We start from the raw sequence: 26080 nt of genomic DNA, 5'->3' as shown, positions 1-26080 counted from the left end.
TTTGTGAAATGTAAAATGCAATCTCTTGGACATCTGGTCGAACAGGTAACTCATGAGAGTTTATTAACATGTCGCTATGTTTGGCGCGGAGAAAAGACACGGCGAAAACGAGAGCGAATTGCGAAGTTTTGAAGTCTTCAACAAGAGCACGGGCGATGAAAAATATTCGTACGCAGATAACAGCGTCCGTGGTTCAGACGCGGTTCGCACAACACGCGCTCTCGGCAGAGTTCCAAAAATCGGTCACCGAGCGGCGTTCGGCACGCTCCAGAACGTAATCCAAGCACAGATTTCTCGATTGCAGAGAAGAAAGTCCTTAACGCTCAGCAGCGTAGTCACCGGGCGCATCTCTCCGACTGAATCCGAGGTTAAAACAGAAACTGGTGTCCAGACTGATGAAGATTTGTCATACACACCTGTAGCTTATACAGAAGTCGTTTATCAACAGGACAGTGCAGTACGAGAAAGAATTGGCGGGCTAACAGGGACTTTCCAGGAAAACGACCATATCGGAACGACCACCGAGAAAGGATCAACTTTATATGAAACGTCTGTTGACCAGTCGACCCTTTACAACATCGAGAGGAATTCGTCGCTAAGGAACGACAAATGGGGATATTTCAGCAAGGAATCTGATGAACCAAATTTTGTGTGCGTGCAGGAAGTGCGAGACGAATCCACAGAACCTGAAAATAACAATATTTCTGGGTTTCATTTCGAAGAGTTCGACGAATTTCTACTTGACGAGAGAGAAGCAGAAGAAGTAAAGAACAACATCGACGTCATCACATTGAAACTTGCAGAAAACATGAAGTTGGAAGAGGAGGTCAATGAACTTGTTGCCGACCTGATGAGGGAGCAGGAGGGCGCTGTAGGCCAGATCGACTCCGAGGGGAGGCAGAGTGTGGCTCTCAGGGAAGAGCTGGGCCAGGAAATGAAAAATATCGTGGAAAATTTAAACGTAAGAGCTGTTTTACGCCCTTTCATTTCTCCCAGATATAAAAATTCAGCCATACAGTATTTAGACGTTATCAGGGCAATGTGGTTGAAGAGTCACACATAGCGCCTGTCCATAAGCGTAACTATAGCATTTCTATTATAACACGAGCAGAGGTGATCAAATCCAGGGAGCTTAGATCAAAAACCACTAAATATCTTACTTGGACAAGCGAATTTGGCATCACACTGGTGTAGCAGACCAATTTACCCAATACACTTGTATTGAAATGTATGTGTGTACAGGAGAATCAAATACGTGTTTGTACTTGACCGAAATAACCAGCGACCACCAAATAACATAGGGGAGAGGCTTACCTTGTGGGACTTCAATTTTTTTCTGATATTACAGGGGGGAGAGCGGTTGCGTGTAAATCATACGAGATGTAATATATTACGCGGAATTCAATCGAGATAATAATATGGATGTAAAATGGCAAAGAAATATTGACGGGTGAGGACGGCACATAACGTGAATGTTGGCATCATATCAACTGGTACACTGTAGTTAGGCATCTACTAGTAATTGTATATTTTGGAAGATGTGAATGAGTATAGATTGCGTTGGCCTAAAATGGAAAGCATGGCATGAATGTGTCCTCATGTTTATTAATTTTTTTCCCGGTTCCTAGTGATGTGCACATTTTCACAATCACAGTCTTTACTTCCCTTCGCTTTGATGATCCATTCCAAGCTCTTTTTCTATAGTTTCATTCGTTCGCTTGTTTCTTCTCCCACCAGAACATTCCTGTTATATCTATGAAAAGCAAAGAGGTTATTAGCAAGCTACGCCAAGAAGTTGAGTTGATGAACGACAAGATAGTTGACCTATCCGACAAGACTCAGAAGCTTGGCCTGATGCGAGGGCTGCAGACCGTGAAATCCAAACTTCTCAAGCTAGTCGATCTCATGGAACGTTTTGCCTGCAACAACGCTGACATCAGGACACGTCTTCACAAAGTGGAATACATTATGAAAAGGTGAGAGAGAGAGAGAGAGAGAGAGAGAGAGAGAGAGAGAGAGAGAGAGAGAGAGAGAGAGAGGGAGGGAGGGCTTTTTCAATGTATGTAGCACCTTCGTCTCATTGTACCTTGTAATGATTGCGATTAGACCGAAACAAGCTTTTCGTCGTCGTGTGTTGTCGTAACGTGCATTTTTGCATCTAATATGAGTAAACCCAAGGTTACCATAGTTTTGAAAACGGCGTGCTGTAGATCACATTCCGCCTCCGTTGTTATTCCTCCTCTCTCTTTGTTCCCAGGGAAACTCAATACATGTACTACTAATCTTTGTGAAAACCATTCTGTATTTTCCGTTGAAAGAACAAATCGTTGTGTGAGACATATGAATATTTGGAAGTCAGAACTTCCGGAGCTCGCTGGTGATAGCATTTGTGTGAGGAACAGAGATGTATCATGAACGTTCACGTGCGTGGCTTTACGAGAATACGATGATCAATGTTGCATTTAAGGTTTAATGTTAAAAATTACTCCCCTAAGTCGTACGGACAGTATTTTGATGACGCCTCCTCTCGAGAAGCGTATCTATTTGGCATGATCACTCGAAAGAAATCGAAGTATTGTAAGGAAAACATGAAAGGGAAGGCAGCTGTAAAAATTTGATGATATTTCCCCCCACTAGTTTGTTTTTAATATCAACTACATTGTCTTGTCATACACCCCAACACCCGTTGGGATTATATAGCACAGATCGTAGAAAAAGAAATATCTTTTTCAAGAGTCTGTGGTGCTACTTAAACACTTCGTGTTTCAACATGCTTAACTTACATTTGAAATAAAAAGTGGTGGAAAGAAAACCATCAACTATTACAGTTACTAGTCATCTAAGGTGTTACTTCAAAAGTTTCACGAATGAATAATTGTGCCAGGTTGAATTAATGTTACTTGAATACAAGGAAACTTCAATAAGCTATATTAAAAAAATTGATGAATCATCGCCCAACAAGTTAATTTTACACAATCCTGACTACAGCTCATGGGGCTTTAATGTGACTTTCTCCCAACCAGGGCCAAAATTCGAAGAGGGATCGGCAATATTGATGAGATCGAGCCACGAGCAGACGGCAATATTGATGCGTCGACACGGCCAGCTGCAAACCTTGCTGTGACAGTATTTGATGGACAGTGTCCTGTCAATGGAAAGCAAAGTCAAACAAACCTAGTCGAATCTCCCCAGCAGCTATCCGTTGCGGAACCGAACAACGAAGTCAGCACTGATGACCCTGTGTTTTCTGCAAATGGAGAGACGGGCAGCCGCCTCGTCGAGGAACCAACAGTTTTAACCGGCACAACTCTGAACCGCTCCGTCATTGAAGAACCAACAGTGCAAGTTGAAAAAAATCCAACTTTTCAGATATTTCCGGAGGCAAGCTGTTTAGTTTCCGAGAAACCAAAACATTCAGAAACAGAATCAACATTATCGTCACACCAAACAAACCAAACTTGTCCTAATACGACGACCTCACTGGAATATTTTATGAATACCGTTTTTCGTTTCCATGGAAGTGATTTCTCGGCACCTAAACGCGATAACATTGAAAGTCAACCACATGATCGACTTAATAGAAATTTGACCAGTCAACCGGGAAATGGTTCTTCCGAAACAAATACGAAGGAAAGCGATTCACACATTGATTTACGCGGGAAAGACGCAGACGAAGTAAACGATATGCGCGGGAAAGACGCAGACGAAATAATTTTGTCCATCGACGCTGAACATAAAACACAACGTTCGGGTTACTTGCCTCGAATTGTCGAAAACAAAGTAACTTTTGCTTCAGAAGAAAGCATGACCGATCCTGTACATTTGCAGCCTCAGATGCTAGACATGAGCCACGAGCAGACGACAGGCAAAATGCGGGAACTTTGCAATGGCGAGGGACCTCCCACAATGTCAGAGAGACAAGAAAGTAGTTCTGAATCATTTGGTATTGAAATAATCGACGCTGTTGGTGACATGTACGACATCGGCGACGAAATCTTTGACACAGATGGACGAATTTCACTCGAGATGTTAGAAAGGTCAAAGTGCGTGGGCACTGAGAGTCGAACGAATGGACATCGTTGCTCGGTCGAGAGCAGTTCGACAGAATCTATAAAACTTGAACCAAGTTCGAGTTTGTGCATAAAGCTTCTTGATGGTTGTGCAATATTATTGCTGACATCCATTATTTTGGTAGTTCTTATATCGCTAGGGGGTCTTTTTAGGCACGGTTCTTGCGAAGGCCTGCTAAGCATCGATACATACGGCATCGAGAAGTGGTTATTGAGAAACACCCGGTTATTGTCTCTCCGCCATGTTGAACGGCCGCCTTTCTAGAAAGAATATTTGGGTTGGCAGTATGCGAATATTTAGGGAAAAAATCCCACTCATGCAAAAGAGCAAAAAAATAGATTTATCACTGAATGAATTGCGTAAGTTAGGCTACAGTCTTTGGATGTACGTGATCGTTTCAGTGATAATTGCTAAATGTTACACAATTTTGTCAGCTGCCTATTTCGTAAATTTTGTAAAAAAATAATGTAGGATCACTACTTGCAACCGAATCTAGACCGAAACAAGTTTTCCCTATCAGGTCATACAATGATATAGCTTTAAATTTTTAAAATCATGTCCATTCTTTTGATCTTTAAAATTCTTTACGTCCCCCTCCTCCTGTTTTGCTAGAGTGTGTTGAAACACGAAGCATTAGCTTTGCAAACAGAATTCAATGCGCACAATATGCGATGTTATCGCTGTAAATTAATTAGAAATTGCTGAACTTTATTGTCAACAGTAATACCGAACATTACACGCATGCAGGATGTGTTGACAACTTGACCGAATCTGGCATTTCGAGATAATTTTAGGGTAAAGCAGCGAACTATTGCATTAAAAAATCGAAGATATATCAAACGTTAAAGCTTGAGCTCTTACAAGTGCCAAGAACATATTCCACGCCAGTTTTCTTTTGAGAATGTCGAGAGACTGTAGAAGTGACCCAAATCTGTCCGTGTGTGCGCCGTGACGTATACCACAAAGAAGTACTGTGATAGATAGTTTTACGACATCGTTCCATTTCCGCCATTTTCTTAACACTGGAATAGGACCATTGGAGATTACATCCCGGGATTACATCTACGACATTTCTTCTCTCACAACTTAAGGCAAGATTATTTTTCTCACCCATTCACCATATGCAGATGTAATGACAGGAAAATAATAAAACACCATTCTCTTTTACTTTTTTCGTTTTTATTTGTACTCTATTAATCCAATCAATACTGATTTGTTTTGATTTTAAATTCTGTTTGAGTTATCGACATGTCCTCGCTAAACGCTGGCTTACGTGACAAAACCTTGCCAACGCACTTACAACTTTAAATACTAATAAACGAATATCCATGACAAAAAATATACAAAAATAGAGCAAATGAGTAGATTACGTCAGCAAAATCCGAAAGTGACCGAAGTTAAATACATGCATAATACCCCAATAGAAAATTTGATGATACACCCTCAGTTATTGATGTTAATTATCTGATATCGATGACAAAATCGCAACTATATCCAGCTTGGAACAAGGAAGACAGATTTAATATTTTTCTCGTCGAATGGCAAGATAAGAAAGGGGCAAGTTAATGTGAAACCCGAAGTCCATAATCCCTTGTTTTCGCATTACTTCTTGTTAATATTGACTGCTAACGCGGTGCAAGTCGTTTCATCTCCTTTTGAAAGTTATCAAGTTGACCAATATAGAGATCGACTTAAGCACAGTTCATCTCCAAGGACGACAGTATTTACTGTAGCACGCAACAGTCTATCACGGTGCCATATGACAGCGCCATCATAGTCGCATTTTGAAACTGGCAGAAACATGGCAAAAATTGAAGTTTACAGTGGCGTGTCGTTCGTTTCTGTTTCTTCGAAGTCAGCATACACTCCTATGTCTCTGTGTACAACGCCATTACCTATGCAGTGAAATATAAAATAAATAAATGAATAAATATAAATAAATAAATAAATAAATAAATAAATAAATAAATAAATAAATAAATAAAAATAAATAAATGCCATAAAAACACGATTTTGAACTAATTTGGGATAATTGGATCTTCATATTTTTCAAATTTCTTAAAAGTTTTAGATGCCCTATAGCTGAATGTTGCAATATTGCAAATTACTCATAAAAACAAGTGTATAACTTAAAAAGAAAAGCAGGTGAGCTTAAATTTGCAGATTAAAACGACATTACTTCACTATCCAATCATTCCAAATTAGTTCCAATCGTGTTAAAAATAAGCAGTTTTCACTGGCTTATTTTATGGAAATAGAGATTCATTTTCCCCAACATTAACACATGGTTGGCGGCGATTTTGTTTGAATTTCAAGTGTCGGCAAATTTGCTTTTATAGCACGAAACTTTGCACGATGATCCTTGAATTTTATCCTTGATTTTGAAAGGGAATGGTTTAAATTTTCCATACGAAAAGTTCGAAAAAAGTTTGTCTTTCAATTGCGATAGGCGTACTTATTTAACAAAAGTGTTGAATTCTGAAACCCTCAACTAACTCTATAGAAAAATATGCCAAATCTTTGAACGTGAAGCAAAATGCATTTTGAAGGTTCTTAAAAATAGCTAACAGCAAAAGCATCAGGCCATCATAAGCCTAAAATACTATAATGCCCTGCACGATACAAAAATCAATATACGATAATTCAGTCAATTGCATCAACATATTTTGCAAAACATTTCAAGTCAATCTCTGCTCTACAAATGCAATAAGCGAACGTTAGAACAGATTTCCCAGAAATATGAGGAACAATATATATGTCATCGAAGTAAATATATGTGTAGCTAAGAAAACCGGCATGTGTGTCTCATTCACGATCCCCGGCAAAAAAAAAAAAAAAAAAAAAAAAAAAAAAAAAAAAAAAAAAAAAAAAAAAAAAATCGAATGATTTAAAATTCATTTCACACCATTTACATGGAAAACGATGTGCCACACCGGTAACATTTTAAAATGCATAATTTCAATTTAATTGTAAAAGCAAGTAACAGTATTTTCCTCGGCTGTGTTCCGACAGCGCGCCATACTCACCGTTTTCAACATTTGCAGCAGTTGTCTTTCGTTTTTCCATATCCGGGGGATAATCGATTACACATGCTGTAATATATTCAAAACAATATTGGTAAAGTCAATGTAAGGTATTTCCTTGACGGTATTACTATAACCTCTTCGTACATACGCTAAAACGTTGCCAAAGCAGGCTGTTTATCATAATAACCGCCATGAACTGAGGTGGTGTGGCTTGACGTTTTCACATTTGATCTTCACAATATTCCCTTCAGAATAATTGAAAATGAACCATTGCGCGCTGGTCTATGAAAGAACAGCGCCACTGTCGTCAAGCAGCGTGATTTTATCCTCGAGGCACTGTAAAAAGTATCCAAAACTGTATAGTAATGGTTTAAATCCTAATTCTGCCAGGCAGTACCATTTCCCCATGTGCCACGTCAGTAAAAAAGCAGTATGTATTCGTATCCCCGCCTGCTTGACATGGTATGCTGTTAGCAGGTCGAGTCAGTAAAAATCGTGTGTAAATGTAATATCTTCGTTTTCGACAGCTTGCAAATGTTTTTTTTTCTAAACGCAACATATGAAACATGCTTTTGCTAACTGGTTTTAAACCAACTTGACCTGACGATGACGTATGAACTTGAAACTTCAAGGATAAGGGTTAAAGTACGCATTTTCTGGGAGGGGTCATTTGTTTGACTGGCAGCCGTCTACAATTTGTTCTTCCGAATTGTTGTACCGCGCTCATCCATGGTTGATGTAAACACGTAACCCTTTGAGTGCTGTAATTTTTCCCACCAAAATGTTAGTGCAACATTTTAACGATTTTTATGAATTTTTCTGTAATTTTTTTGATCATTTTGGACCAAACGGACATCACATTTCATTGGCTACAGGTTTTCATCAAAATTTTGGCAACAATCTGAAAAAAAATTGACTGGGGTAATAAAGGCAACGAAAGTTGACTTTGGCGCTCAAAGGGTTAAGTATTTCTCTCAGAAGAGTGCGCGTCAAAACAGAAGACGACATACAATTTATTTTTGTCTCATATTTCTTCAAAATGCAACTTAAAAAAGTGATGACACGCGAGATGCAACAGATGGGACATGTTAGCTATGAAGGGGATAAAAGAGACTCTGAGGGATCGACCATTATATCACAGGTGTGGTCAGGGATGAGAAATCAGACGTTCCAAGAATTTGCCAGAGTTTGCAGAGCATGCGTATCCTCGTCCAGCGTTACATTCTCAAGTTTAGAGTCTAAAACAATGCAAATTAACAGTTTTAAGCACTGCAATTTTTGAATTTCCCCCCTCAAAGATATGATGGTTGATCCCTAATCTTCAGACTTGAATACAACCTTACCAGGGTTATCGATTCCATTCATTTTAGAGTGTTTCTCAAGAGCAATCCCCATGGCACCCCAGCCGTGTCCATAACTCTCCACTGGATAAGCCGGTTCTCCGTGCTTTGGAATATCGAGGCCTGGTGTGGGAGGAAAAGAAAATTCCATATAAAGATAGGCTGACGAACTAGGAAGCAGAAAATAATGAAATTTAGAAGGAATAAAAAGTACTGAATGGTGGATGATTATTTCCCGCTAAATATGGTAATTTTCACGCCAGAAGCCTTACATCAGCGACCAAATACCCACGCTTGCCGTTTATAACCTCTAATTACCGAAGCCTTTGATCTGAAATCATGAGAAATTTTGTGAATTGATAATTCTGCAAAAAATCGCCACGAACCGACTTCTGATTCAACACTAGATGTAAGTCCAATTGATTATACTGTTATACTGAGCCGCTTGGTTTACCTTTAATCTCCAATTCTCGGCTAACTCGCAAAATCTTGAGACAGTGCATCAACCCGAACAAGATCAACGAAAGTATTCCCGACCACGCTGCAATAGCGCCAGCACCGGCAAGGTTCCATCCGAACGCCTGTTTTGAAGGAAGAGAATGATAATAAGAATTTGAAGATGTCGACGTCATAAGACGACTGGTATTGGGCGTCTACAGGCTGACGTCACATGATATTCGTACTATTATTTGCAGTTTTTGAGTATTTGTGTGTGTTTTATAAAGAGTAATACAACCACAAAATCTTTAGAAAGTTTTTACTATTAAAGGATGATAGCATTTCAATACTATTAGCAGACTATAATAAGTAATTTCAGGGTTCTCCACAAAAGGATTTTGAGTAGTGGCTCACCCAACTAGCGACGGATCATTCAGTGTAGATGTGATAATGCTCCTCTATTTTAACAACCCCGCCCCCGGGGGAAAAAACAACCCAAAACCACAACCAAAATGTGTCAACTACGGACTTACCTGCCAAGCTTCTGCATCTGAGATCCTGAAAACGATGCCGGAATCAATCGCCAGTATCGGAACCGATATCACTCCCCATAAACCGCCACCCAAATGAACTGAGGAAAGAAACAGCCAACAAACAAACAAAATGATGAGGCAAACGATACACTATGTCTTCTCTATACTCCCATTCTAATAAATAAATTACGTTCCTCTCCATTTATTTATTAATGATGGAACAGCCAGAGGTGGCAGCTTTGTACACGATTACATGTGTACTTGTACCAACAAGCACAACACTTATCATCGCACCATCATGATTAAACTAATTAACTCCGTGTCAAAAATATGAGATGAGACCTCATCTGTTGGACGTAAATTTGACCAAATTTCCATGAACTTACATCAGGCAAAACATCAGTTTTGATGAAACTAAATTTGTATCTAAAATTCCTTGACCAATTTTGAGCAAATGTCAATTTCTCCGGCATCGTCCAGTTTGATCACTCGGTCAACAAGGTGTTATGGAAGTCTGTGGCAAGATGAACTGAACGTTGCCACCAAGGATAGACCAGACGATCTTGGGAGGGGGTGGTCAGAATTATTAGGATGTACACATGTCGCCTTCCAAAATTTGACAGTTGTAAAGCAGTAGACAGAACATTATTGCTTTTTTCCCGTAATTGTCATATTTCTTATTTCACAAGCCTCTTAGGAAGGTGTGGGACAAGTCCCGATTTTTTAAAACAATGTTCAGGTCTAAGGGACGATTCAGAATTTACTTCCAGGGGGAGGGTGGAGGATTTTCTATTTTCTCGGTGATTTTTTTCCATGGCCCCCCTAGTAAATTATAGAAAAAATCTATGGCCCCCCCTCATCTTTCCTGTTTTTTTTCCATGGCCCCCCTAATATATACATGCATGCTTATACGGTACATTATAGACATATCTAGTCTAACAAGTTGCAGGAACTGTAGGGCCTAGTGGACATTAATCGATGATATAACAAATCATTTCAGGGTTATGTGACTATAAAAAGAATGATTTGCAGGGACTGCAAGTGGCACACTTTTGGAAAGGGTAGCAATAAACATATCTGGTTGTAAATTTCTGAAGAAAAGTTAATTACTAAATATGAATACTTTTTTCGCTATGTCTCACTGATACATATGATGCACACAAAGACAAGCAAAGATGTCAGTTAGAAATGGTGAACAGAAAATCAGGGGAGCAGATAATTGGCAAAGTGATATATATCTTGAAGTTTAATGGTACATCTCATTTGCAGATATCCAGATATTTCTGGAAAGTGAGATGTACATGTACATGCACACGTTCAGCATACATTTTCATTTGATGATGCTGAATATTTGCAGACTCACGGTGAAAGTTTTAAACATTAGGAATTAAAATTGGTGAAAGCCAACTTGTTTTTAATTTTCTCTTTTTTTCTAATTTGGTTGTCATAAAACCAAGTTGCTGCCACTGAAAGCAACAATGCTGAGGAATATTTTAGAACATTTCTTGAACAAAACACCTTATCCAAAAGAATGAATTCACATGTTATTCTGCTCATTCCATTCACAATCCAATGTTCATATTAAAATGCAGGTAACCCTGTGTAAGTCAAAATTCACATTTTGTCAGCAGTATTTTTCAAAATTGACAGAGCATTCATATTTCAAATTTTTTTAAACAAACTTTAATTTTAGAATAGTCATGATGCGCATGTTTTCAGATGACACGAAACAATACATGTTAATTTGTTTTTTTGCCTTTTCTGCCAGCCGCCACTGTGAAATCTTTGATTATACATATCAGAATGAATGGACACAAAAGTATTAGCATCAATACACAATGTGTAAGCCTATCCACATTTCTCCTAGCCTCATACACACTGAGATCACTTCTTGGACTACAGCAAATTTCTTGTGTACACAATATTTCAACAATCCGACACCATAGCATTGGTGCAGTGCCACATGATCTTGTGGATGCACATACAGGATTATTGGAAAATCAACCCTTTTGTAAATTTTTCACCATACATTTTTGACAGTAATGCATAATATTTTTATTTTCAACATTAAAACCTATTCGTTGAAAAGCACCTTGAAGATGAGACGGCCATAAATTTATTTTCAAAAAAGTTTATAGTAGATGTAAGCACTGTAAAAAGTTATGTAGAACATTTAAAAAATTTAGAAAGGGTAAAATTGATGAGAATGAAACATAGAAAAAAGGAGCAGAAAAGAAGAGTAGCAGTAGCAGTAGTTTACTCAAAGGATGAAGTGGGTGTATATTTGGGGTAAAAAACCTCAATTTTTGTATTAATGATAAAAATTAATTTAAGTCGAAAACTAGACAGTATTTTCTGAAATGTAATATTTCACTTGAAAGGATAGTATTCATGTAGTAAAAAAACAACTATTTTACTTGGCATTATCCATCTTCATTTTAAAATTGTAGGGGTTTAAAGACTGACACTCTAATAATTGATTAAAATCATGATCAGCAAAATTAAAATGCCTCTTATTCAAAATGCCTCTTATTAAAAATGTAAGAGCTTTATTGCCAAACAAAACCAATTGATAGTTGTTGTGTTATATAGCATTTAAAAAACATAATGTGAAATTTCAGAAAATTTGACCCAGCCGGAGTGGAATTAAATTCGTTGGAAATTTTGAAATTGGGAGGCAAAAGAAGCATAAATTTGCATAAATTAACACTTCTTTATCATGCAACTTTCAACTGCTTTACAAGCTACAAGGTAAACCCAACCTTAAAAAGACATTTGCTGTAATTTTTAGCATTTGTTCAATGTTCATCTCTGTGTATCAGCATTTGTTTGTTATTCTATCACTACATAGAACACCCAATGCTGTATTTAGCAACATACCAGTGTGAACATAAATGACCATTGTTATTGTTGATAAATGAATTCTAGTCTGGACTTGATCTGACATCTCTTTTCAACAAAAACAACCCTGACTGTTCACTGTATGGTTTGTATTGACACGCTAAATACTGGACATTTCATAACGCTTCAGGGAGGAGAACAAGATACTGCAGTAGATGCATAAAACAAACCACTGTGAATATTACCGAATTTGGCAGCTAAAGGAGTTTAACTAAACATGTTGAGTTTATCTGTCACCCAGGTAGCGTCTACGGTGCTCTTTTGTAGAGATCAGAAATTCTGGGCAAATATTGAATTGATGTTTTTTTTCCTTGGCCCCCCCCTAAAAGATTGTGGTATTTTTGTCTGGCCCCCCCTAAATTTTCTTGGGAAAAATGGGTGGCCCCCCCTGAAAATCCTCCACCCCCCCTGGAAGTAAATTCTGAATCGTCCCTAATAATTTATAGCTGATTTTCGCTCCTCACTCTAAAGGCACATTAATGTGTTCCTAATGAAAATTACCTGCGACAGCGTCGAGCGGATCGTCAATTCCCACTTTCAGAATTACCCAGCTCCAGAAGATATACGTAAAGCCGGCTATGACACCGATTGCGCATGCGCCCCATGGGTGAACACAGCAACAGCCGGCGCAAATGGCAACCTGTGAACAAACGAATCGAGGGATGATGAGTAAATTGATGGATAAATAAAATGGATAGATATATAGATGAAGACATAAATAAACAGGTCAAAAGAAAGAACTTTTTGCCAAGTTTGTTCGAGATTGTTCAGCCGAGCACACGTGAAGTAAAATTTTGTAACTAGCTATTCTATCAAACTAATTTTTCGGCATTAGGAACGAGAATGTTCTGGCTTAAAAATCATTGAGATAATCAAACTATTGATACTTTGAATAATTTTATAAAATGTACGCAATCGTCGCATATACTTTCAGTTCATCGCCTTGACATCCAAACCCTTCCGAAGCTTCAATCAAACAGCGAACAGGTAGCTTACCATGCCGGTGAGGGCGCCGTTTATGGTGGTCAACAGACTCCATGATCCGGACATTACAAGCCCGGTTCTCCTGATTGCCAAGGCGACCAACGCGCCAAAGCTGCCGGCCAAGGTAGTGTTTACAATTGCCAGGGCAACGACTGGACCGTCTCCTGGTTGAGATATACTGGCCTGTGATCCGCCATTGAAGGCGAAGAATCCAAACATCAAAATGAAACCGCCAAGTGCTACAAGCTGCAAAATCAAACCGGAAATGACGTCATCAATGCGCTACAATCTCATTGATTCATTTGATTTGGTTCGTTTTATAATAAGGCATTTTTAAGGCAAAAAGAGACTACAATAACAAAGGAATAAAGAGAATATTTATTTACTGATCGTTTGGAATCTTGTGATCAGATTTTCATTTTTTCTCCACAGTCTCTGAAACTGTTGTCTGCCTATGATGAAGATGATGCCCTTTTCATAGGGCAAAACAAAATCTTATTACGAACCTTATTATGTAAATGTCTAAATTTGACGTATATGCAGTCGAATGGAAACGAACAGACTAAATCAGTACCAGAGAATTCTCGCATGGAAAGTTTTAAAACTCACGGGTACGGTATGTCCAGAGATATCGACTGGTTTACCGTCGACAAATCGTCCCATTCTCGGTCCCAACACGGCAGCACCAACAAGAGCAGCGGTACCACCAACCATATGAACCACTCCACTTCCCGCAAAGTCCTACAACAATCCAAAAAGAAGAGTTGAAGAGATGCTGTTATAATAATCATCATTTTCACCGCCGCTATGATCACCACAACCATCATCATCATCATCATCATCATCATCATCATCATCATCATCATCATCATCATCATCATCATCATCATCATCATCATCACCATCACCACCACCACCATAACGACAGCCATCATCATCATCATCATCTCATCATCATCATCATCATCATCATCATCATCATCATCATCATCATCATCATCATCATCAATAAAAAGTTACGAAGGCATGGCGAAAAAATCCAAGGATAGCTTCCTTCAGACAAGATCAATCAAAACTAACATAACTCAATGAGGGCGAAAAGTGCCAAAGAACGTTGACATCAAGAGTTTATTTTTCCTATGAGTCGGTATTCGCATTGAATGAGCCACTCAAACATCCAATAAACCGTGTCTTTTGTTTGCTTTCCAAAAAAGCCTCCAACGTCATAATGTTCACACTCACCCTTTCACTCCAACAAACGAAAAATTGGTTGTTCGTACATTTTTAATTACTCTAAGTCGAGAAAAACAAGTGTTATTAATTGTTCAAACCGAATTTGTCCAGACAAACTCGCTTACGCTGTTCAGGATTGATGTACGCGATCGAGGTCCCGGGAAAATTGAATGTGATGGGGCTCATTGTCAAGCTCTGGTACTAAGTAAAGATTTCACAACCTGAGTTATTTTACCCGCATAAAGTAAAGAGAGGGATGGCGGCAATTTTGAACTTCAAATATTGGTAAATGTAAGGAAATTATTTTTCTCCAGTACCAAAATTAGGACAGTGACCGCTTATTTCCATTTTTGATTTGCCAAGAGAATGGTTGCAGGATTCGTCTGAGCAAAAGTTTAATCTTTAATTTTCGAGGCGCGTAATGCCCTGAAGGAAAACTTTGATGGCCAATACTTCCACGTTCGTTGAATATTTCAGACCCATGTGTAAATAATATTCAAAGGAGACTTTCATTTCAGCGATAGAAGTTGAATAACAAAGTTCTTACTAGTCATAATTTAGTCGCAGGAGACTTGTGGGTTGGGTTGTTTCGAGTTCAATACAATCAAATTGGGGATTTCGTTAGTATAATACTTACTTGATATGTTATGCCGTTGCCGGGTCCAACATAGAGCCAGCCCTCCTCTGACCATGCCCAGTGACTGACAACCGGGTAAATAAAACCTAAATAAACAAAATATATAAGATCGAAATTTTTATAGCATATTCTCCTTGAAAACAGTGTGGCTGGTCATTTTCTCGGTTAAGTTGTGATTTTCTTGCGGTATGCCATAGTTCTTCGACCACCGTCTTTCCACTGGCAGGAGGCACAGCGGTTTCAACAGTCGATGGCAACGTTTTTCTTGTTTGGTAAATTTTAAATATAATTTTTCCAGGACTTTGCTTGGCAGAAGGTGTTTTCATCTCGTTTTATTCCGAAACTCCACAAAATTACGCCAGCATGAAATTCATTTCAATGGAGGGGATTGGCCAATCTGCGGCAATGCGTACGAGACCAAAACAAGTGATCTGTTGCGATGCATATATATCCCAACATCCCTTGCCCATATCGACAGTTTAAAATGGCGGTTGTACCGAAACTTGTGACTGGGCCAAAGCAGCTTCATGCAAACGAAGGGACACAACCAAAGTTTATTTGGCAAGATGTTGCGTCGATTGGAAATCTACAATACTGGTGAACTATGCTGAATTTTGTTTCACATTTGCACATATGCAAGACATTCATCACCAATTTCTGGGAAGTGGCAATGTCTATCAACAAGAAAGTGGCGCAGCCGCAGACGGGACAACAGCCCTCCTTTAAAAATAACAACATCACCAATAGCAGAAATGAACATCCGTTACAGAACGCGCGCGAAATACGATTCGCAATATACTTCAGCGACCATTCGAGTACGAAAATTTATGCAAACGACATGTAAATTAGCCACCCTCCTGCTCCAGGTAATCATCGGAGAAAGTTACGTGATCACAGTTCGTCCATCAGAGAGACCTTGCATGCGTCACAAATCCAAAAGTACATGCACCGAATGCGCCCGAGAATACTTATACACACTGGCACGGTTAACATATCAGGGTAGTTTACCAAGAGTGGATGAATTCGTTTTCACTTCAAATTTTACAGAGATGGTTTTAAATGTGAAAACTTACGTATATATATGTCTCAGATTTTTTTATTCAAATCATAGTATCAACCGACTTGTAAAATAATTACTTTAGATTATTCTGTGATTTTTGCTACAAGTATAGTTATCCTTTTTATTTAGGTAGAATGAGCCTCGAGGACAGATTTTTGGACTCTTGAACTTATACAATACATTTTGATCTACCACTCGCAGCGGCTTATTTTCAATTGTACTTCAAGGAGAAAATAAGGGTTTCATCGACTTATATAGGGGAAATCGAAAATATTATTTTTTCCTATAGAGTTAACACAGGGATAGAGGCAATTTTGAATTTAAAGTTATGGTAGATATATGAGAAATATGTTTCCTCATGTACCAATTCTGAGCGGTGACCTCCGATTTGTATTCTTGATTTCGAAAGCGGATGGTTTAACGTTTCTTCAAGGAACGTTTGAGCAAAAGTTACTCTTCTTTACTTTTACAAATTTTACAACAATATTCTGGCAAGTTCTGTGACTTTGGTGTAAGCTGTGTTAGAGGCCCATACCGCAGACTGAGAGATCCGTCGCTCGAGGGCGCTCTCTACCCCCCCCCCCCCCTCCCAGGAGGGGAGCCTGGAGAGCGCCGTCGAGCGATGGATCTTCAGACTGCCCATACCCATGCTCAAAATGTACACAACTCACCCGTGATGATAAAACTGTAAATCATGTAGGCACCGAACTCGGTTCTCTCAGCCATGGCTCCCGACACGATGGTTGCAGCGGTAGCAGCGAATACGAAGTGGAAGAACCAGTGTGACAGCATGGTGGTGTCCAAACTCTCAAAGAAGAAGTGCCTGTGTCCGATAAACTCGTTGCCACTTCCAAAGGCGAAGGCGTATCCGATGCCCCAATACGCGAACGCGCCCAGACCTAATTGTAGGGTCAAACAGAGGTCAGATAAGGTGACACAGTTACGACTTTATACGAAGACTGGGCTTTTCCGCTGAGGTCACATTGGAAATTATCAGCGTTATCGCCGTTGTCGTCATGATGATGATGATATCGATGATGATGATGATAATGATGATGATGATGATGATGATGATGATGATAAATATCATCAATCTACTACCATCATAACCGCCAAAAACAACACCACCGTCATCATCATTAGCATCATCATCATCATCATCATCATCATCATCATCATCATCATCATCATCATCATCAAGACCATCTCATCATATCATCATCATCATCACCACCACCACCACCACCATCATCATCATCATCATCGCAATGATCATCGTCATCACATCATCATCACAAGCTTCATCATTCTTATCACTGCCATTTACTTCAAGTCACACTTACTGATCAGTCTGGTAAAATCGCAATTTCATTGACGAGTTCTTATATCATTGATACTTACAAACATCGAGTAAGTTCTTGATAAGTATGTTGGTAGTATTCTTACTGCGGACTGACCCAGCTTCAAGAAAAGCAAACCACACTGCATAACTGTTGAAAGATGAAATACAGTTGCTGGTTAATCAAGAAAAACAAACAAACAAACAAACAAACAAACGAACAAAAACAAATAAACAGACAAAAGAACTTCGTTTCTTTCCTCTTCAGCTGCTGTTACAAAACATTTTCAATACACAAATTCCGAAACAAAATTATCTTTATCAAAATTGGTTTTGGATTGGACAAACTAAAGTATTTATACAACATTCGAAAGTTTAGGGTTAACTCTTGAGTGCAGTTGATGAATCCACGATGGTACACAAGTACCATCACTACCTCATGAACATTTTTCTGGACAACAGAACAACAGGCTTTGTTTCTGTGTAACATTCGTGTAACATCAGATTGTTCTGGATGGTAAAGATGGTCGCCTTACTAGTTGCTCTTCTCCGAAAAGAAGCCTCAAAAGCAACAATTGTTGGTGTACGGTACCAAATAAGGATAGTCTGAGGTTATTAATAACTGTCTACATGAAAAGTTATTGTGTCAAATATCTTTATATCTATCTATTCGTAAAAACTCCAAGCAAAAAACTGAAATTCAATTGGACATGTATTTTAACCAATTCATTATTTGGTGGTTGAATCATATGCTGAGAAAGTTAATACACATACTCTACAATTATAGGCTTTCAAAATCATGAAAAAAAATTGATGAGCATTTTCTGAAAACAATGATACTGCAGCGCGCTGAGCAGTCGGGCTCGGTGAGCTGGCGTACGCGTAGCCAGCGGGACCATCAACACCTGTGACGAAGAGGAGTTTCCCAAAAATATCTTTTCATCAAAACTAAGGGTGGACTGTCGGTTCGTTGAAATTACATAACTGCCCGAGCTTAGGGGTCAGCCCTATTGTGATATTATTATAATGGAGTTCATTTGTGTTTGCATCTGGTGATAAATACTGCATTAGAGATTTTAAAAACGAAAAACACACGCGTCGTACAATTACAAAGAATGCACACGATACTTCATTGGTAAAGATATTTTTTATATAGGATCATGTTAAAGGGCCAGTAATGCAAAATTTTGACGATTTTTTTCACTATTTTTGTTTTGTATGTCAACTGCAACTTCTCATTCTACTCCCAAAAGAATGTTGAAAGACCCAATGGTGAGCTGATCGACGTAGCGTCTAAATGTGTAAAGTGCACTGTTATTATTTACATTTTAATTCTAGTCCGGACCACAACAGACTTGTCAACAATAACAATGCAGTTTACACACGTCTGGGCTGAGTTGACAAACTGAACACTGTGTAGATCAACATGCCTTTGGGAAGCAATTATGGTTGACATTCAGAACAAATATGGTGAAAAAATTACTAAAAGTTAACATTTAATTGCCCTTAAGTGAGGACCGAAAATATTGGCCGCTTCTTTGAAGTTCTAATAGAGATACGTTCAATCATAGACCCTAGCTTTTCTCTAGGGTTTATGGTTCAATACGGTCCGGGCGACATATTGTCATTGAACTGCGACCACTTTCCATTGTGATGCAGACGTTTCATTGAATTCTGATGATGTAACAGCCAAAGCTTTCCCACAGCGTGTAATTATTCAAACCATGCTATCGGTGCGTGATTCGAGCATGGAGAAAAAAGGGATGGGAACTGCCGAGACAAATTTCCGGAATATCTTTCGGTCAAAGCTCTTGGGGGAAACCAGAAGTTGACAAACAGCGAGAAGAGTTTCCACACAGACATGAATAATAGATGTGCCCGCGTCGCGTGCAGGTGGAGCACCCGCGTATAACTCGTCAACATCGATCATTTACAAACAGGGTATACTCATTGTGTGTTGTCTATAAAAATATGCAACATTATCGGAGGACCGTTTTGCACCCTCACAGTGATTGAAATAAAGGTGTTGCGAGCATTGAATACCAAAAGGTTAACATATATAAATCTCAAAAACGAAAGTACACTCATGTTATCAGAACCATCTTGTCCACTTGCCGTAATCTTTAACTCACAGCTACCGTAAATTCTCAGACGTTTGTACCTTGCGTTAGCCATACAGAGTAGAGGGGGAACGTGCGTTTACTTCCGTTTTTTGCACGTGATTCCACTTCTTTGAAGTAATGGGAATTTCGTGACATTGATTGGTCAATTCTTTGCTTAGCTCCGAAAAACAAACGTAAAAATAGACATCCATATACGACAATCAAAGATGAACTTTACCGCATTGTGTCATTGCTTACGTAAGTGAAAAATTAGCTCGCAAAGTACCACGTACATGTCAAATATGTACACAAAAACACGTTTTGTACGATCTGGCATTGTGAGCTACCGGACCTTTCATATCTGCATAGGGAAGAATTTGCGATAACGATTAATGAATATTCCCGCTATGTTGTGTACTGTCGCCTCCGTGTCGAAGATGGCGTTCCACGCCCTTCTTGTGGACACAAATCTTTTGTGAGCTTGAAAATTTTGATCTACTTACAGAATATGAGGCAAGCCATGATGAGAAGGAAGAAGTGATCGGCGTTTGACTTGATGGAATCAAGTGACTCCGAAACATCTTGTAAGTGCTGCTGAAGTACGGAGATGTTCGGTTCTGACGAGTCCGCCATGGTGTGGTTGACTGTTGAAAACTGTCTGTTGGTCACCGTTGACCTAGATGGCGTGAACCAGTGTATTCACTAACCAGCATTCAGCACCGGGAACAAATGTACGAATTACGGTCCCATTGTAATTCTGCGATTTACTTTGTTTTCATGCAAATATGAGCTATTATCGGCTGCGACAAATGGCAGATTTCCAATGACAAAGCGGACTCAAAGCTACATGATATCACAAATGGCAGCTCGAAAACGTTGGGGTCGATTTCTCTGACGGCAAAACACTCTCACGTATTACTGTTTGTGACAGCACACAGGTACACATCCTTCAATTTCAAAACTATTTGGCCCATCCCATTGTTATTACAAGTGCCCTGTCTAGATAGTAGAATCCAAACAACATCGATCTCTCATTGGGGATGTTACAACCAGCTCAAAGACTGTCGGTGCCCGTAACCGCACGGACAAAGGCACCAGCTTATCAGTCACTGAATGGTATCCTAAAAACCACGTCACGTCAGTAGTGAGAAGTGAAAAGCACAAAAACCCCAAAGCGAAACAACAACAACAACAACAACAACAACAACAACAACAACAACAACAAAACACGATCCTGTAATCCCTCGAAATATGTTTATGTTACGCCAAGGTTAATAGGTCCCCCATGAGCACTTGCTCGAATTGTATTCCTCGCAAATGTTTCTCCCTCAAACATAGAATATCGTTTACTTTAAATATATTAAAGGTCGCCAGCCGTAACTTTTGATGATATTTTCTGCTATTAAAAGTATTAGCGTTACAAACAGAATGAAATGTTTTTGCTGACAAATTAATTGAATTATAGTAAGGGCTAAAAGTCTGGTATCAACAATGACGTTTAACGGTACGCGCGTTCAGCCTGCATCGACTAGTTGAATACCAAGTATTTTGATATAAATTTCGGGAGTCCAATAGGGCAAAGTGTTCCACTGACACGACAAAACAATGGAAATTATCTCAAATTTACAGCTGGGCAGATGGAGATTTTAATAATTACTATGCAGACGTCAAAGTGCAGGTATGTCTGTGTTCTAATGCTGCATGCTGCTTGAGGATAGCGACAGCGCGTAACTCGGACAGCTAATAGCGAAGATTCTAGCGAAGTGGCCATGCAGAAACGAAACTAGGTTCGAAATGACCCGTCAAGGAAAAATGCGTGAAAATTACGTTCGATATGCGTTCCTGTATTATAGAGAAGAGTGCCTTGCAAAGAGTATTGCAATCAGTCCAACTACACTGTCAAGAAAATACCAGTTTGGAAACGCGAACTTCAAAGCTCAACTCGAGTTTGATAACTTACGTAAGAAGGATAAAAAACCCAAAACCTTGAGCAAGACCTCCATTGTATAGTGGAAATTTGGGTACTGCAATAAAGGCTGAACCTAGACTTGGTTCAAGTCTGTGATTCTTTAATATTTGAGTGGGGTGAACGCGATGATTTGTGTTCTGTTTTCATTTGAAACGCGTGAATGGGGTGAACGCGATGAGTGGGGTGAACGCTACACAGGGAGTTTCTCCCGGAATCAAAGAGTATAATGACCTAATCAAATCGGGGGTGAATCCAGCAGAAACTAACTCACTACTGCGCAGACTCAAAGGTAACGCGGTCAGTCGCTAGGACCTGGCCTAGGCAGCCAAATTCCGAATAGGTTTGTATGAAACACGAGAGACACAAGAGAAACTATTACAAATGATGTTATTCTTTGAAATTCACCAACTTGAACCAAGTCTAGGCTAGAACGTAATCTACGGACTTGTCGCTATATTATAGGAAGTTATATTTTGTCACATCACTTTTACATCGTGACGTCAAAAAGTACAATTATCGACAGTGAGTCATAAAAGTATCAGACGGTCGACCATATTTTTTAATACGGCGGATTTTCTGTCTGAAAAGATGAAAAGATGCATTAGTTTTGCAAAGTTCACTAACAAACACATTTTTGCCATGTAAGTGATTGCAGTTTTGTTAAAATTATTTATCAGATCACAATGTCAAACTCTTGCCGTGATGAGAAGTCATCTTTTTTTTACCCACAGTGCATTTCAATATAACGCAGTTTGACCCCTCTACAGAAGACACAGGCTATGTAATGTAGCGAGAATTAATATATAGATATGGTAAAACATGGGTAAAAAGTAGCTGATATGTGGCATTCTTGCTCATATTTTCCAAAGTATGTTTGTGTTTGATTGTAAACACTTTAAGGTGGTATGCGCTTCGATAGTGAAAGACTTAAACATTTGCTCAAAGTTTCCTTGAACCTTTCAACCATTCTCTTGCTAAATCAAGAAGCAAAATCAGGGCTCATTGTGCAAAATTTGGTACTGGAGAAGCAAATTGCGTAACATTACCGATATTTGAAATAATTCAAAATGGCCGCCATTTCTGTGTTAACTCTATGAAGAAAACTAAAATTTGCGATTTTCAAAAAAAAACAAAACAAAACTAAAAAATATAATTTTTTCTTATTCAAAGCGCCATTAAAGTGAGCCCATACAAGTTGTAGATCAGCAATTAATTGCAAAATTTGAGTCTAATATCTGTCCCCGAGGCCAATTCTTCCAACTGTAGTGCGCCTCAATCTTTCCCTTTCGCTATAAAGATTGAAAATGGAGAGTCGCCGTGCATATTTTGGCATGGGAAAAACAAATTAATATGTACCTTGAATTTACTGTTTCATATCTTGAATTCTAAATTGCCGGCATCTCTATACTCACTCTACGAAGAAAACTTCTTTTACAGCAAAGACTTCAGACTGGGACCACACAAAGTTAAATTTCCGATTTTCAAGGAGAAAAAAATCAACCTAAACAAACCAAAAGCTAAGTCTTAAGATGGAAAGTTTGTAAGCTTCATAATGAATCAAAACAAGCAGAAAATCTGCCTCAAGGCAGCGTTGCTTTAATAGAACCGAGGTTCGGCCTTCGGCCTCACACTTCGATCCCAACGCTGCGCGCACCTGTACCTCAAGGTTGGTTTCTCGACGCGTAATCATTTGACACACACGAATCAATGATAAATTCTATAAAGTTTAGCCGAATACTTCGGAGATTAGCAGAGACAATGCCCGCAACGGTGTTGAATGCCACACTCTGACACAATGGCCTCTGTAAAGGGCAGTGACCGCGACAAAAAGTAAAACGTGCACCCGAATAATGGTTGAGTTCTGGCATACGGTTGGCCTTTTTGACACCAGGAGATCTGCACTAGTAATGGAAAATGTGCACTGAGCAATAGCAACAAAAAAAAAACAAAGAGCAAAATGAAACAAAAACGGCATGAGAACGCTCGTTAAATATTGAAAAAACGATCACCAGGATAAAAGGAGTGTTATCGTTTTACCATTTGTATACAGTCTATGAGACCACGATCTCTCCGCAAGGAGGGACGTGGAGATCGCAGACTCCTATAGTGAGACCATGTAGCATTGACAGTGGGAATGGAATCTTCCGCTCCATTGTCTAAGCGGGGAGGTGGCAGACACAGTACTACCTCCACGGCAAGGCACAAAGAGGTCGTCAGTATCCAGGGCATTTCGCAAAAGGCGCGTTTTAATGACGCTAAATTTAAGCACAGACAAGTAAAGGTATATATGCGGAAGTCGGTGACAGCACCTGCAGCACTCTTGCATAGAGTTATATAGATTTTCGATTCTTTTTCTCCCTATCTCCACGGTTACTCTACCCCCACACCGTGGCATCTCTTTGCCTGACAAATCTGTTAATTTTGGAAAACGGTTTTTGTAAATCGAATGACTACAAACATTATAGTAAATCCGACGTGTAAATAAAAGGACACCGCAACATAATAATGGAAAGAAAATATAGCTGATGTTTTCTAGCAATTTTGGTGGTCCGAAGTGTGGAAATACAATATATGTTGCAACAAGTCACCGCAATTTTTAATCTCGGCGAAACACCACAACAAGACAGAGTGCGAAGCTCTTGTAGCTCGTAAGCTGAAAATTCTCTGTAAATATAAGGATATTATCTTCCTTCTGTAAAAAAATTCATCTGTACCATAGAAAGCTACCCCCAAGTTTGAAAAAAAAACTTTCTTTAACCCTTTGAGCGCCAAAGCCAATTTTGTTGCCTTTATAAAATGTACCCCAGTCAATTTTTTTCAGATTTTTTGCCAAAATTTTGATGAAAAACTGTAGCCAATGAAATGTGATGTCTGTTTGATCCAAATTTATCAAAAAAAAAACCCACAAAACTACAGAAAAATTCACAAAAATGTTGCACTAAAATTTTGGTGGAAAAATTACAGTACTCAAAGGGTTAAAGGCGCCCTTCCCAATCCTTTGTTTTCTCATCAGCGGATGTGTGATGTGCCCGTTAACACTCTTTTTTCAATCCCCGTTAACACTCTTTTTTCAATGGATTGTTCTCAGGCTCCATTGGAATTCTTATCAACTAAACATTTTCCTGTCAGATAAATCTGATAATGAAAAGCAATCTTTGTAAGTCAGCAAGGAACAAGGGACACGATTAAATTCGTGATAATATTTTAAGTTTTCTACATATCATCTGTAGCCTCTTGAAATATTTTAGTATGTGACATTCAAGGCATCACAGGGTCAATTTGAATTTCTCAGGATACACATATTTGGGTTCACACAACTCGAATGGGCAAAAAATCGCCTAGTCACTGACAACAAAATAAAACACATCAGATTTAAATTAAGGCGGGAAATTGTCAGAGATGTCGACAGGGACTTGTGTCATTTGAAAGATATCCAGAGATAGTGACATGAATTTATTCAGAAATATTTTAATTATAAACTGATTGAGTGGACACACTGCTATTCACGATATTAATTTTATTACCCTCATTGTTCGCGTTGAATGATGAATATTTGCAAAGATTGTACTATACTGGACAAAGAACCAACAACATGGTAGTTTCTCTTGTGGTCGTTGAACGAAAATGAACTTCTGTGTTTTGTTCAAACGATTAGTGTTTTACTTTTTTAACCACAAATCCGGATATCCCGATCGAATGGCGGGAAAATTTCTGAGAATAAATTCACGACCAATTTATCATGAGCCCATTGTTACAGGTAGTTAGCAACCTCCCGGTTTTGATATCTTTTGGAACAGCCATACCCTAAATTAAACCCAAACAATTCTCACAACGCAAAGTTCCGTAAAATGTACTCACAAAATATCAGGCAGCTCATGATGATCAGGAAAAATTGATCCATGTTGAACTCGAGCGACGCAAGCGAGTCTGAGACATCGCTGATGTCGTTCATGATGGCCGTAAGGTTAAAGTCGGTGCTCGCCATTGCTGCCCGACAGCTGGTTTGAGTCTCGGTGTCTGTGCCGTTTGCGAATGAGGACTGCAAGGTGACGTTCTACACGTGATTGAATCGTGGCACATCGTCGGTGTACCGTCATTAAATACTATGCCACAGAAAGTGCCAGCTTTTGTCATGCAGATCTAGTAGGGTGTCAAGTAAAAGTACAATTTGCTGGGAAACAAAGCCTTATTGAAATTGACGCTCCATCGACAGGTCAGTGAGGTGACTGACTGCCTGTGCCAGGTTTTGGTCTTTCCACACTCTCAGTCTTAATTTTGTGCGAAACGGACAGTCATAACCAAAGACTATATTTACTGAAGGTTTTGCCGTATGTTCCTTCACTACACCGAACTTTTGGTGAAACAGAGCTTAAAAAAACCACTGTTACAGTCTCATACTCAGTCATACACAGTTGTTAGATCATAGAACCTTGCTTTGAGAGCGCGG

General features: G+C 39.1%; 2 protein-coding genes across 2 annotated transcripts; one reads left to right on the top strand and one right to left on the bottom strand.

Annotated features, from left to right (window-relative positions):
- Nucleotides 1-76: 76 nt before the first annotated feature.
- LOC139143004 (uncharacterized) lies at nt 77-5204 on the top strand. The gene is made up of 5 exons (XM_070713198.1): nt 77-961; nt 1738-1976; nt 3024-3381; nt 3829-4047; nt 5199-5204. Exons 1-5 carry the CDS (start codon nt 77-79, stop codon nt 5202-5204), a joined length of 1707 nt encoding a protein of 568 aa, XP_070569299.1.
- Nucleotides 4746-25589, bottom strand: LOC139142993 (putative ammonium transporter 1; the record flags this gene model as incomplete). The annotated part of the gene is made up of 12 exons (XM_070713188.1): nt 4746-5966; nt 7098-7163; nt 8441-8560; nt 8892-9018; nt 9409-9506; nt 12811-12949; nt 13306-13539; nt 13903-14034; nt 15164-15249; nt 16895-17122; nt 17625-17713; nt 25492-25589. Coding segments are annotated over 12 exons (1494 nt in total), but the record flags the coding sequence as incomplete, so codon positions are not given.
- Nucleotides 25590-26080: the final 491 nt, after the last annotated feature.

This window comes from Ptychodera flava, chromosome 1, assembly GCF_041260155.1.
Source record: "Ptychodera flava strain L36383 chromosome 1, AS_Pfla_20210202, whole genome shotgun sequence".
NCBI lineage: Eukaryota > Metazoa > Hemichordata > Enteropneusta > Ptychoderidae > Ptychodera > Ptychodera flava.
This window is presented reverse-complemented; position numbering and strand designations above follow the sequence as displayed.

What these genes read in the sequence shown, in the direction of transcription:
- LOC139143004 (XM_070713198.1), top strand. Translation starts at nt 77, where the DNA reads ATGTTTGGCGCGGAGAAAAGACACGGCGAAAACGAGAGCGAATTGCGA. An exon ending in ATATCGTGGAAAATTTAAAC is followed by an intron (nt 962 to 1,737) that starts GTAAGAGCTGTT and finishes TTCTCCCACCAG; the next exon opens with AACATTCCTGTTATATCTAT. An exon ending in GTGGAATACATTATGAAAAG is followed by an intron (nt 1,977 to 3,023) that starts GTGAGAGAGAGA and finishes TCTCCCAACCAG; the next exon opens with GGCCAAAATTCGAAGAGGGA.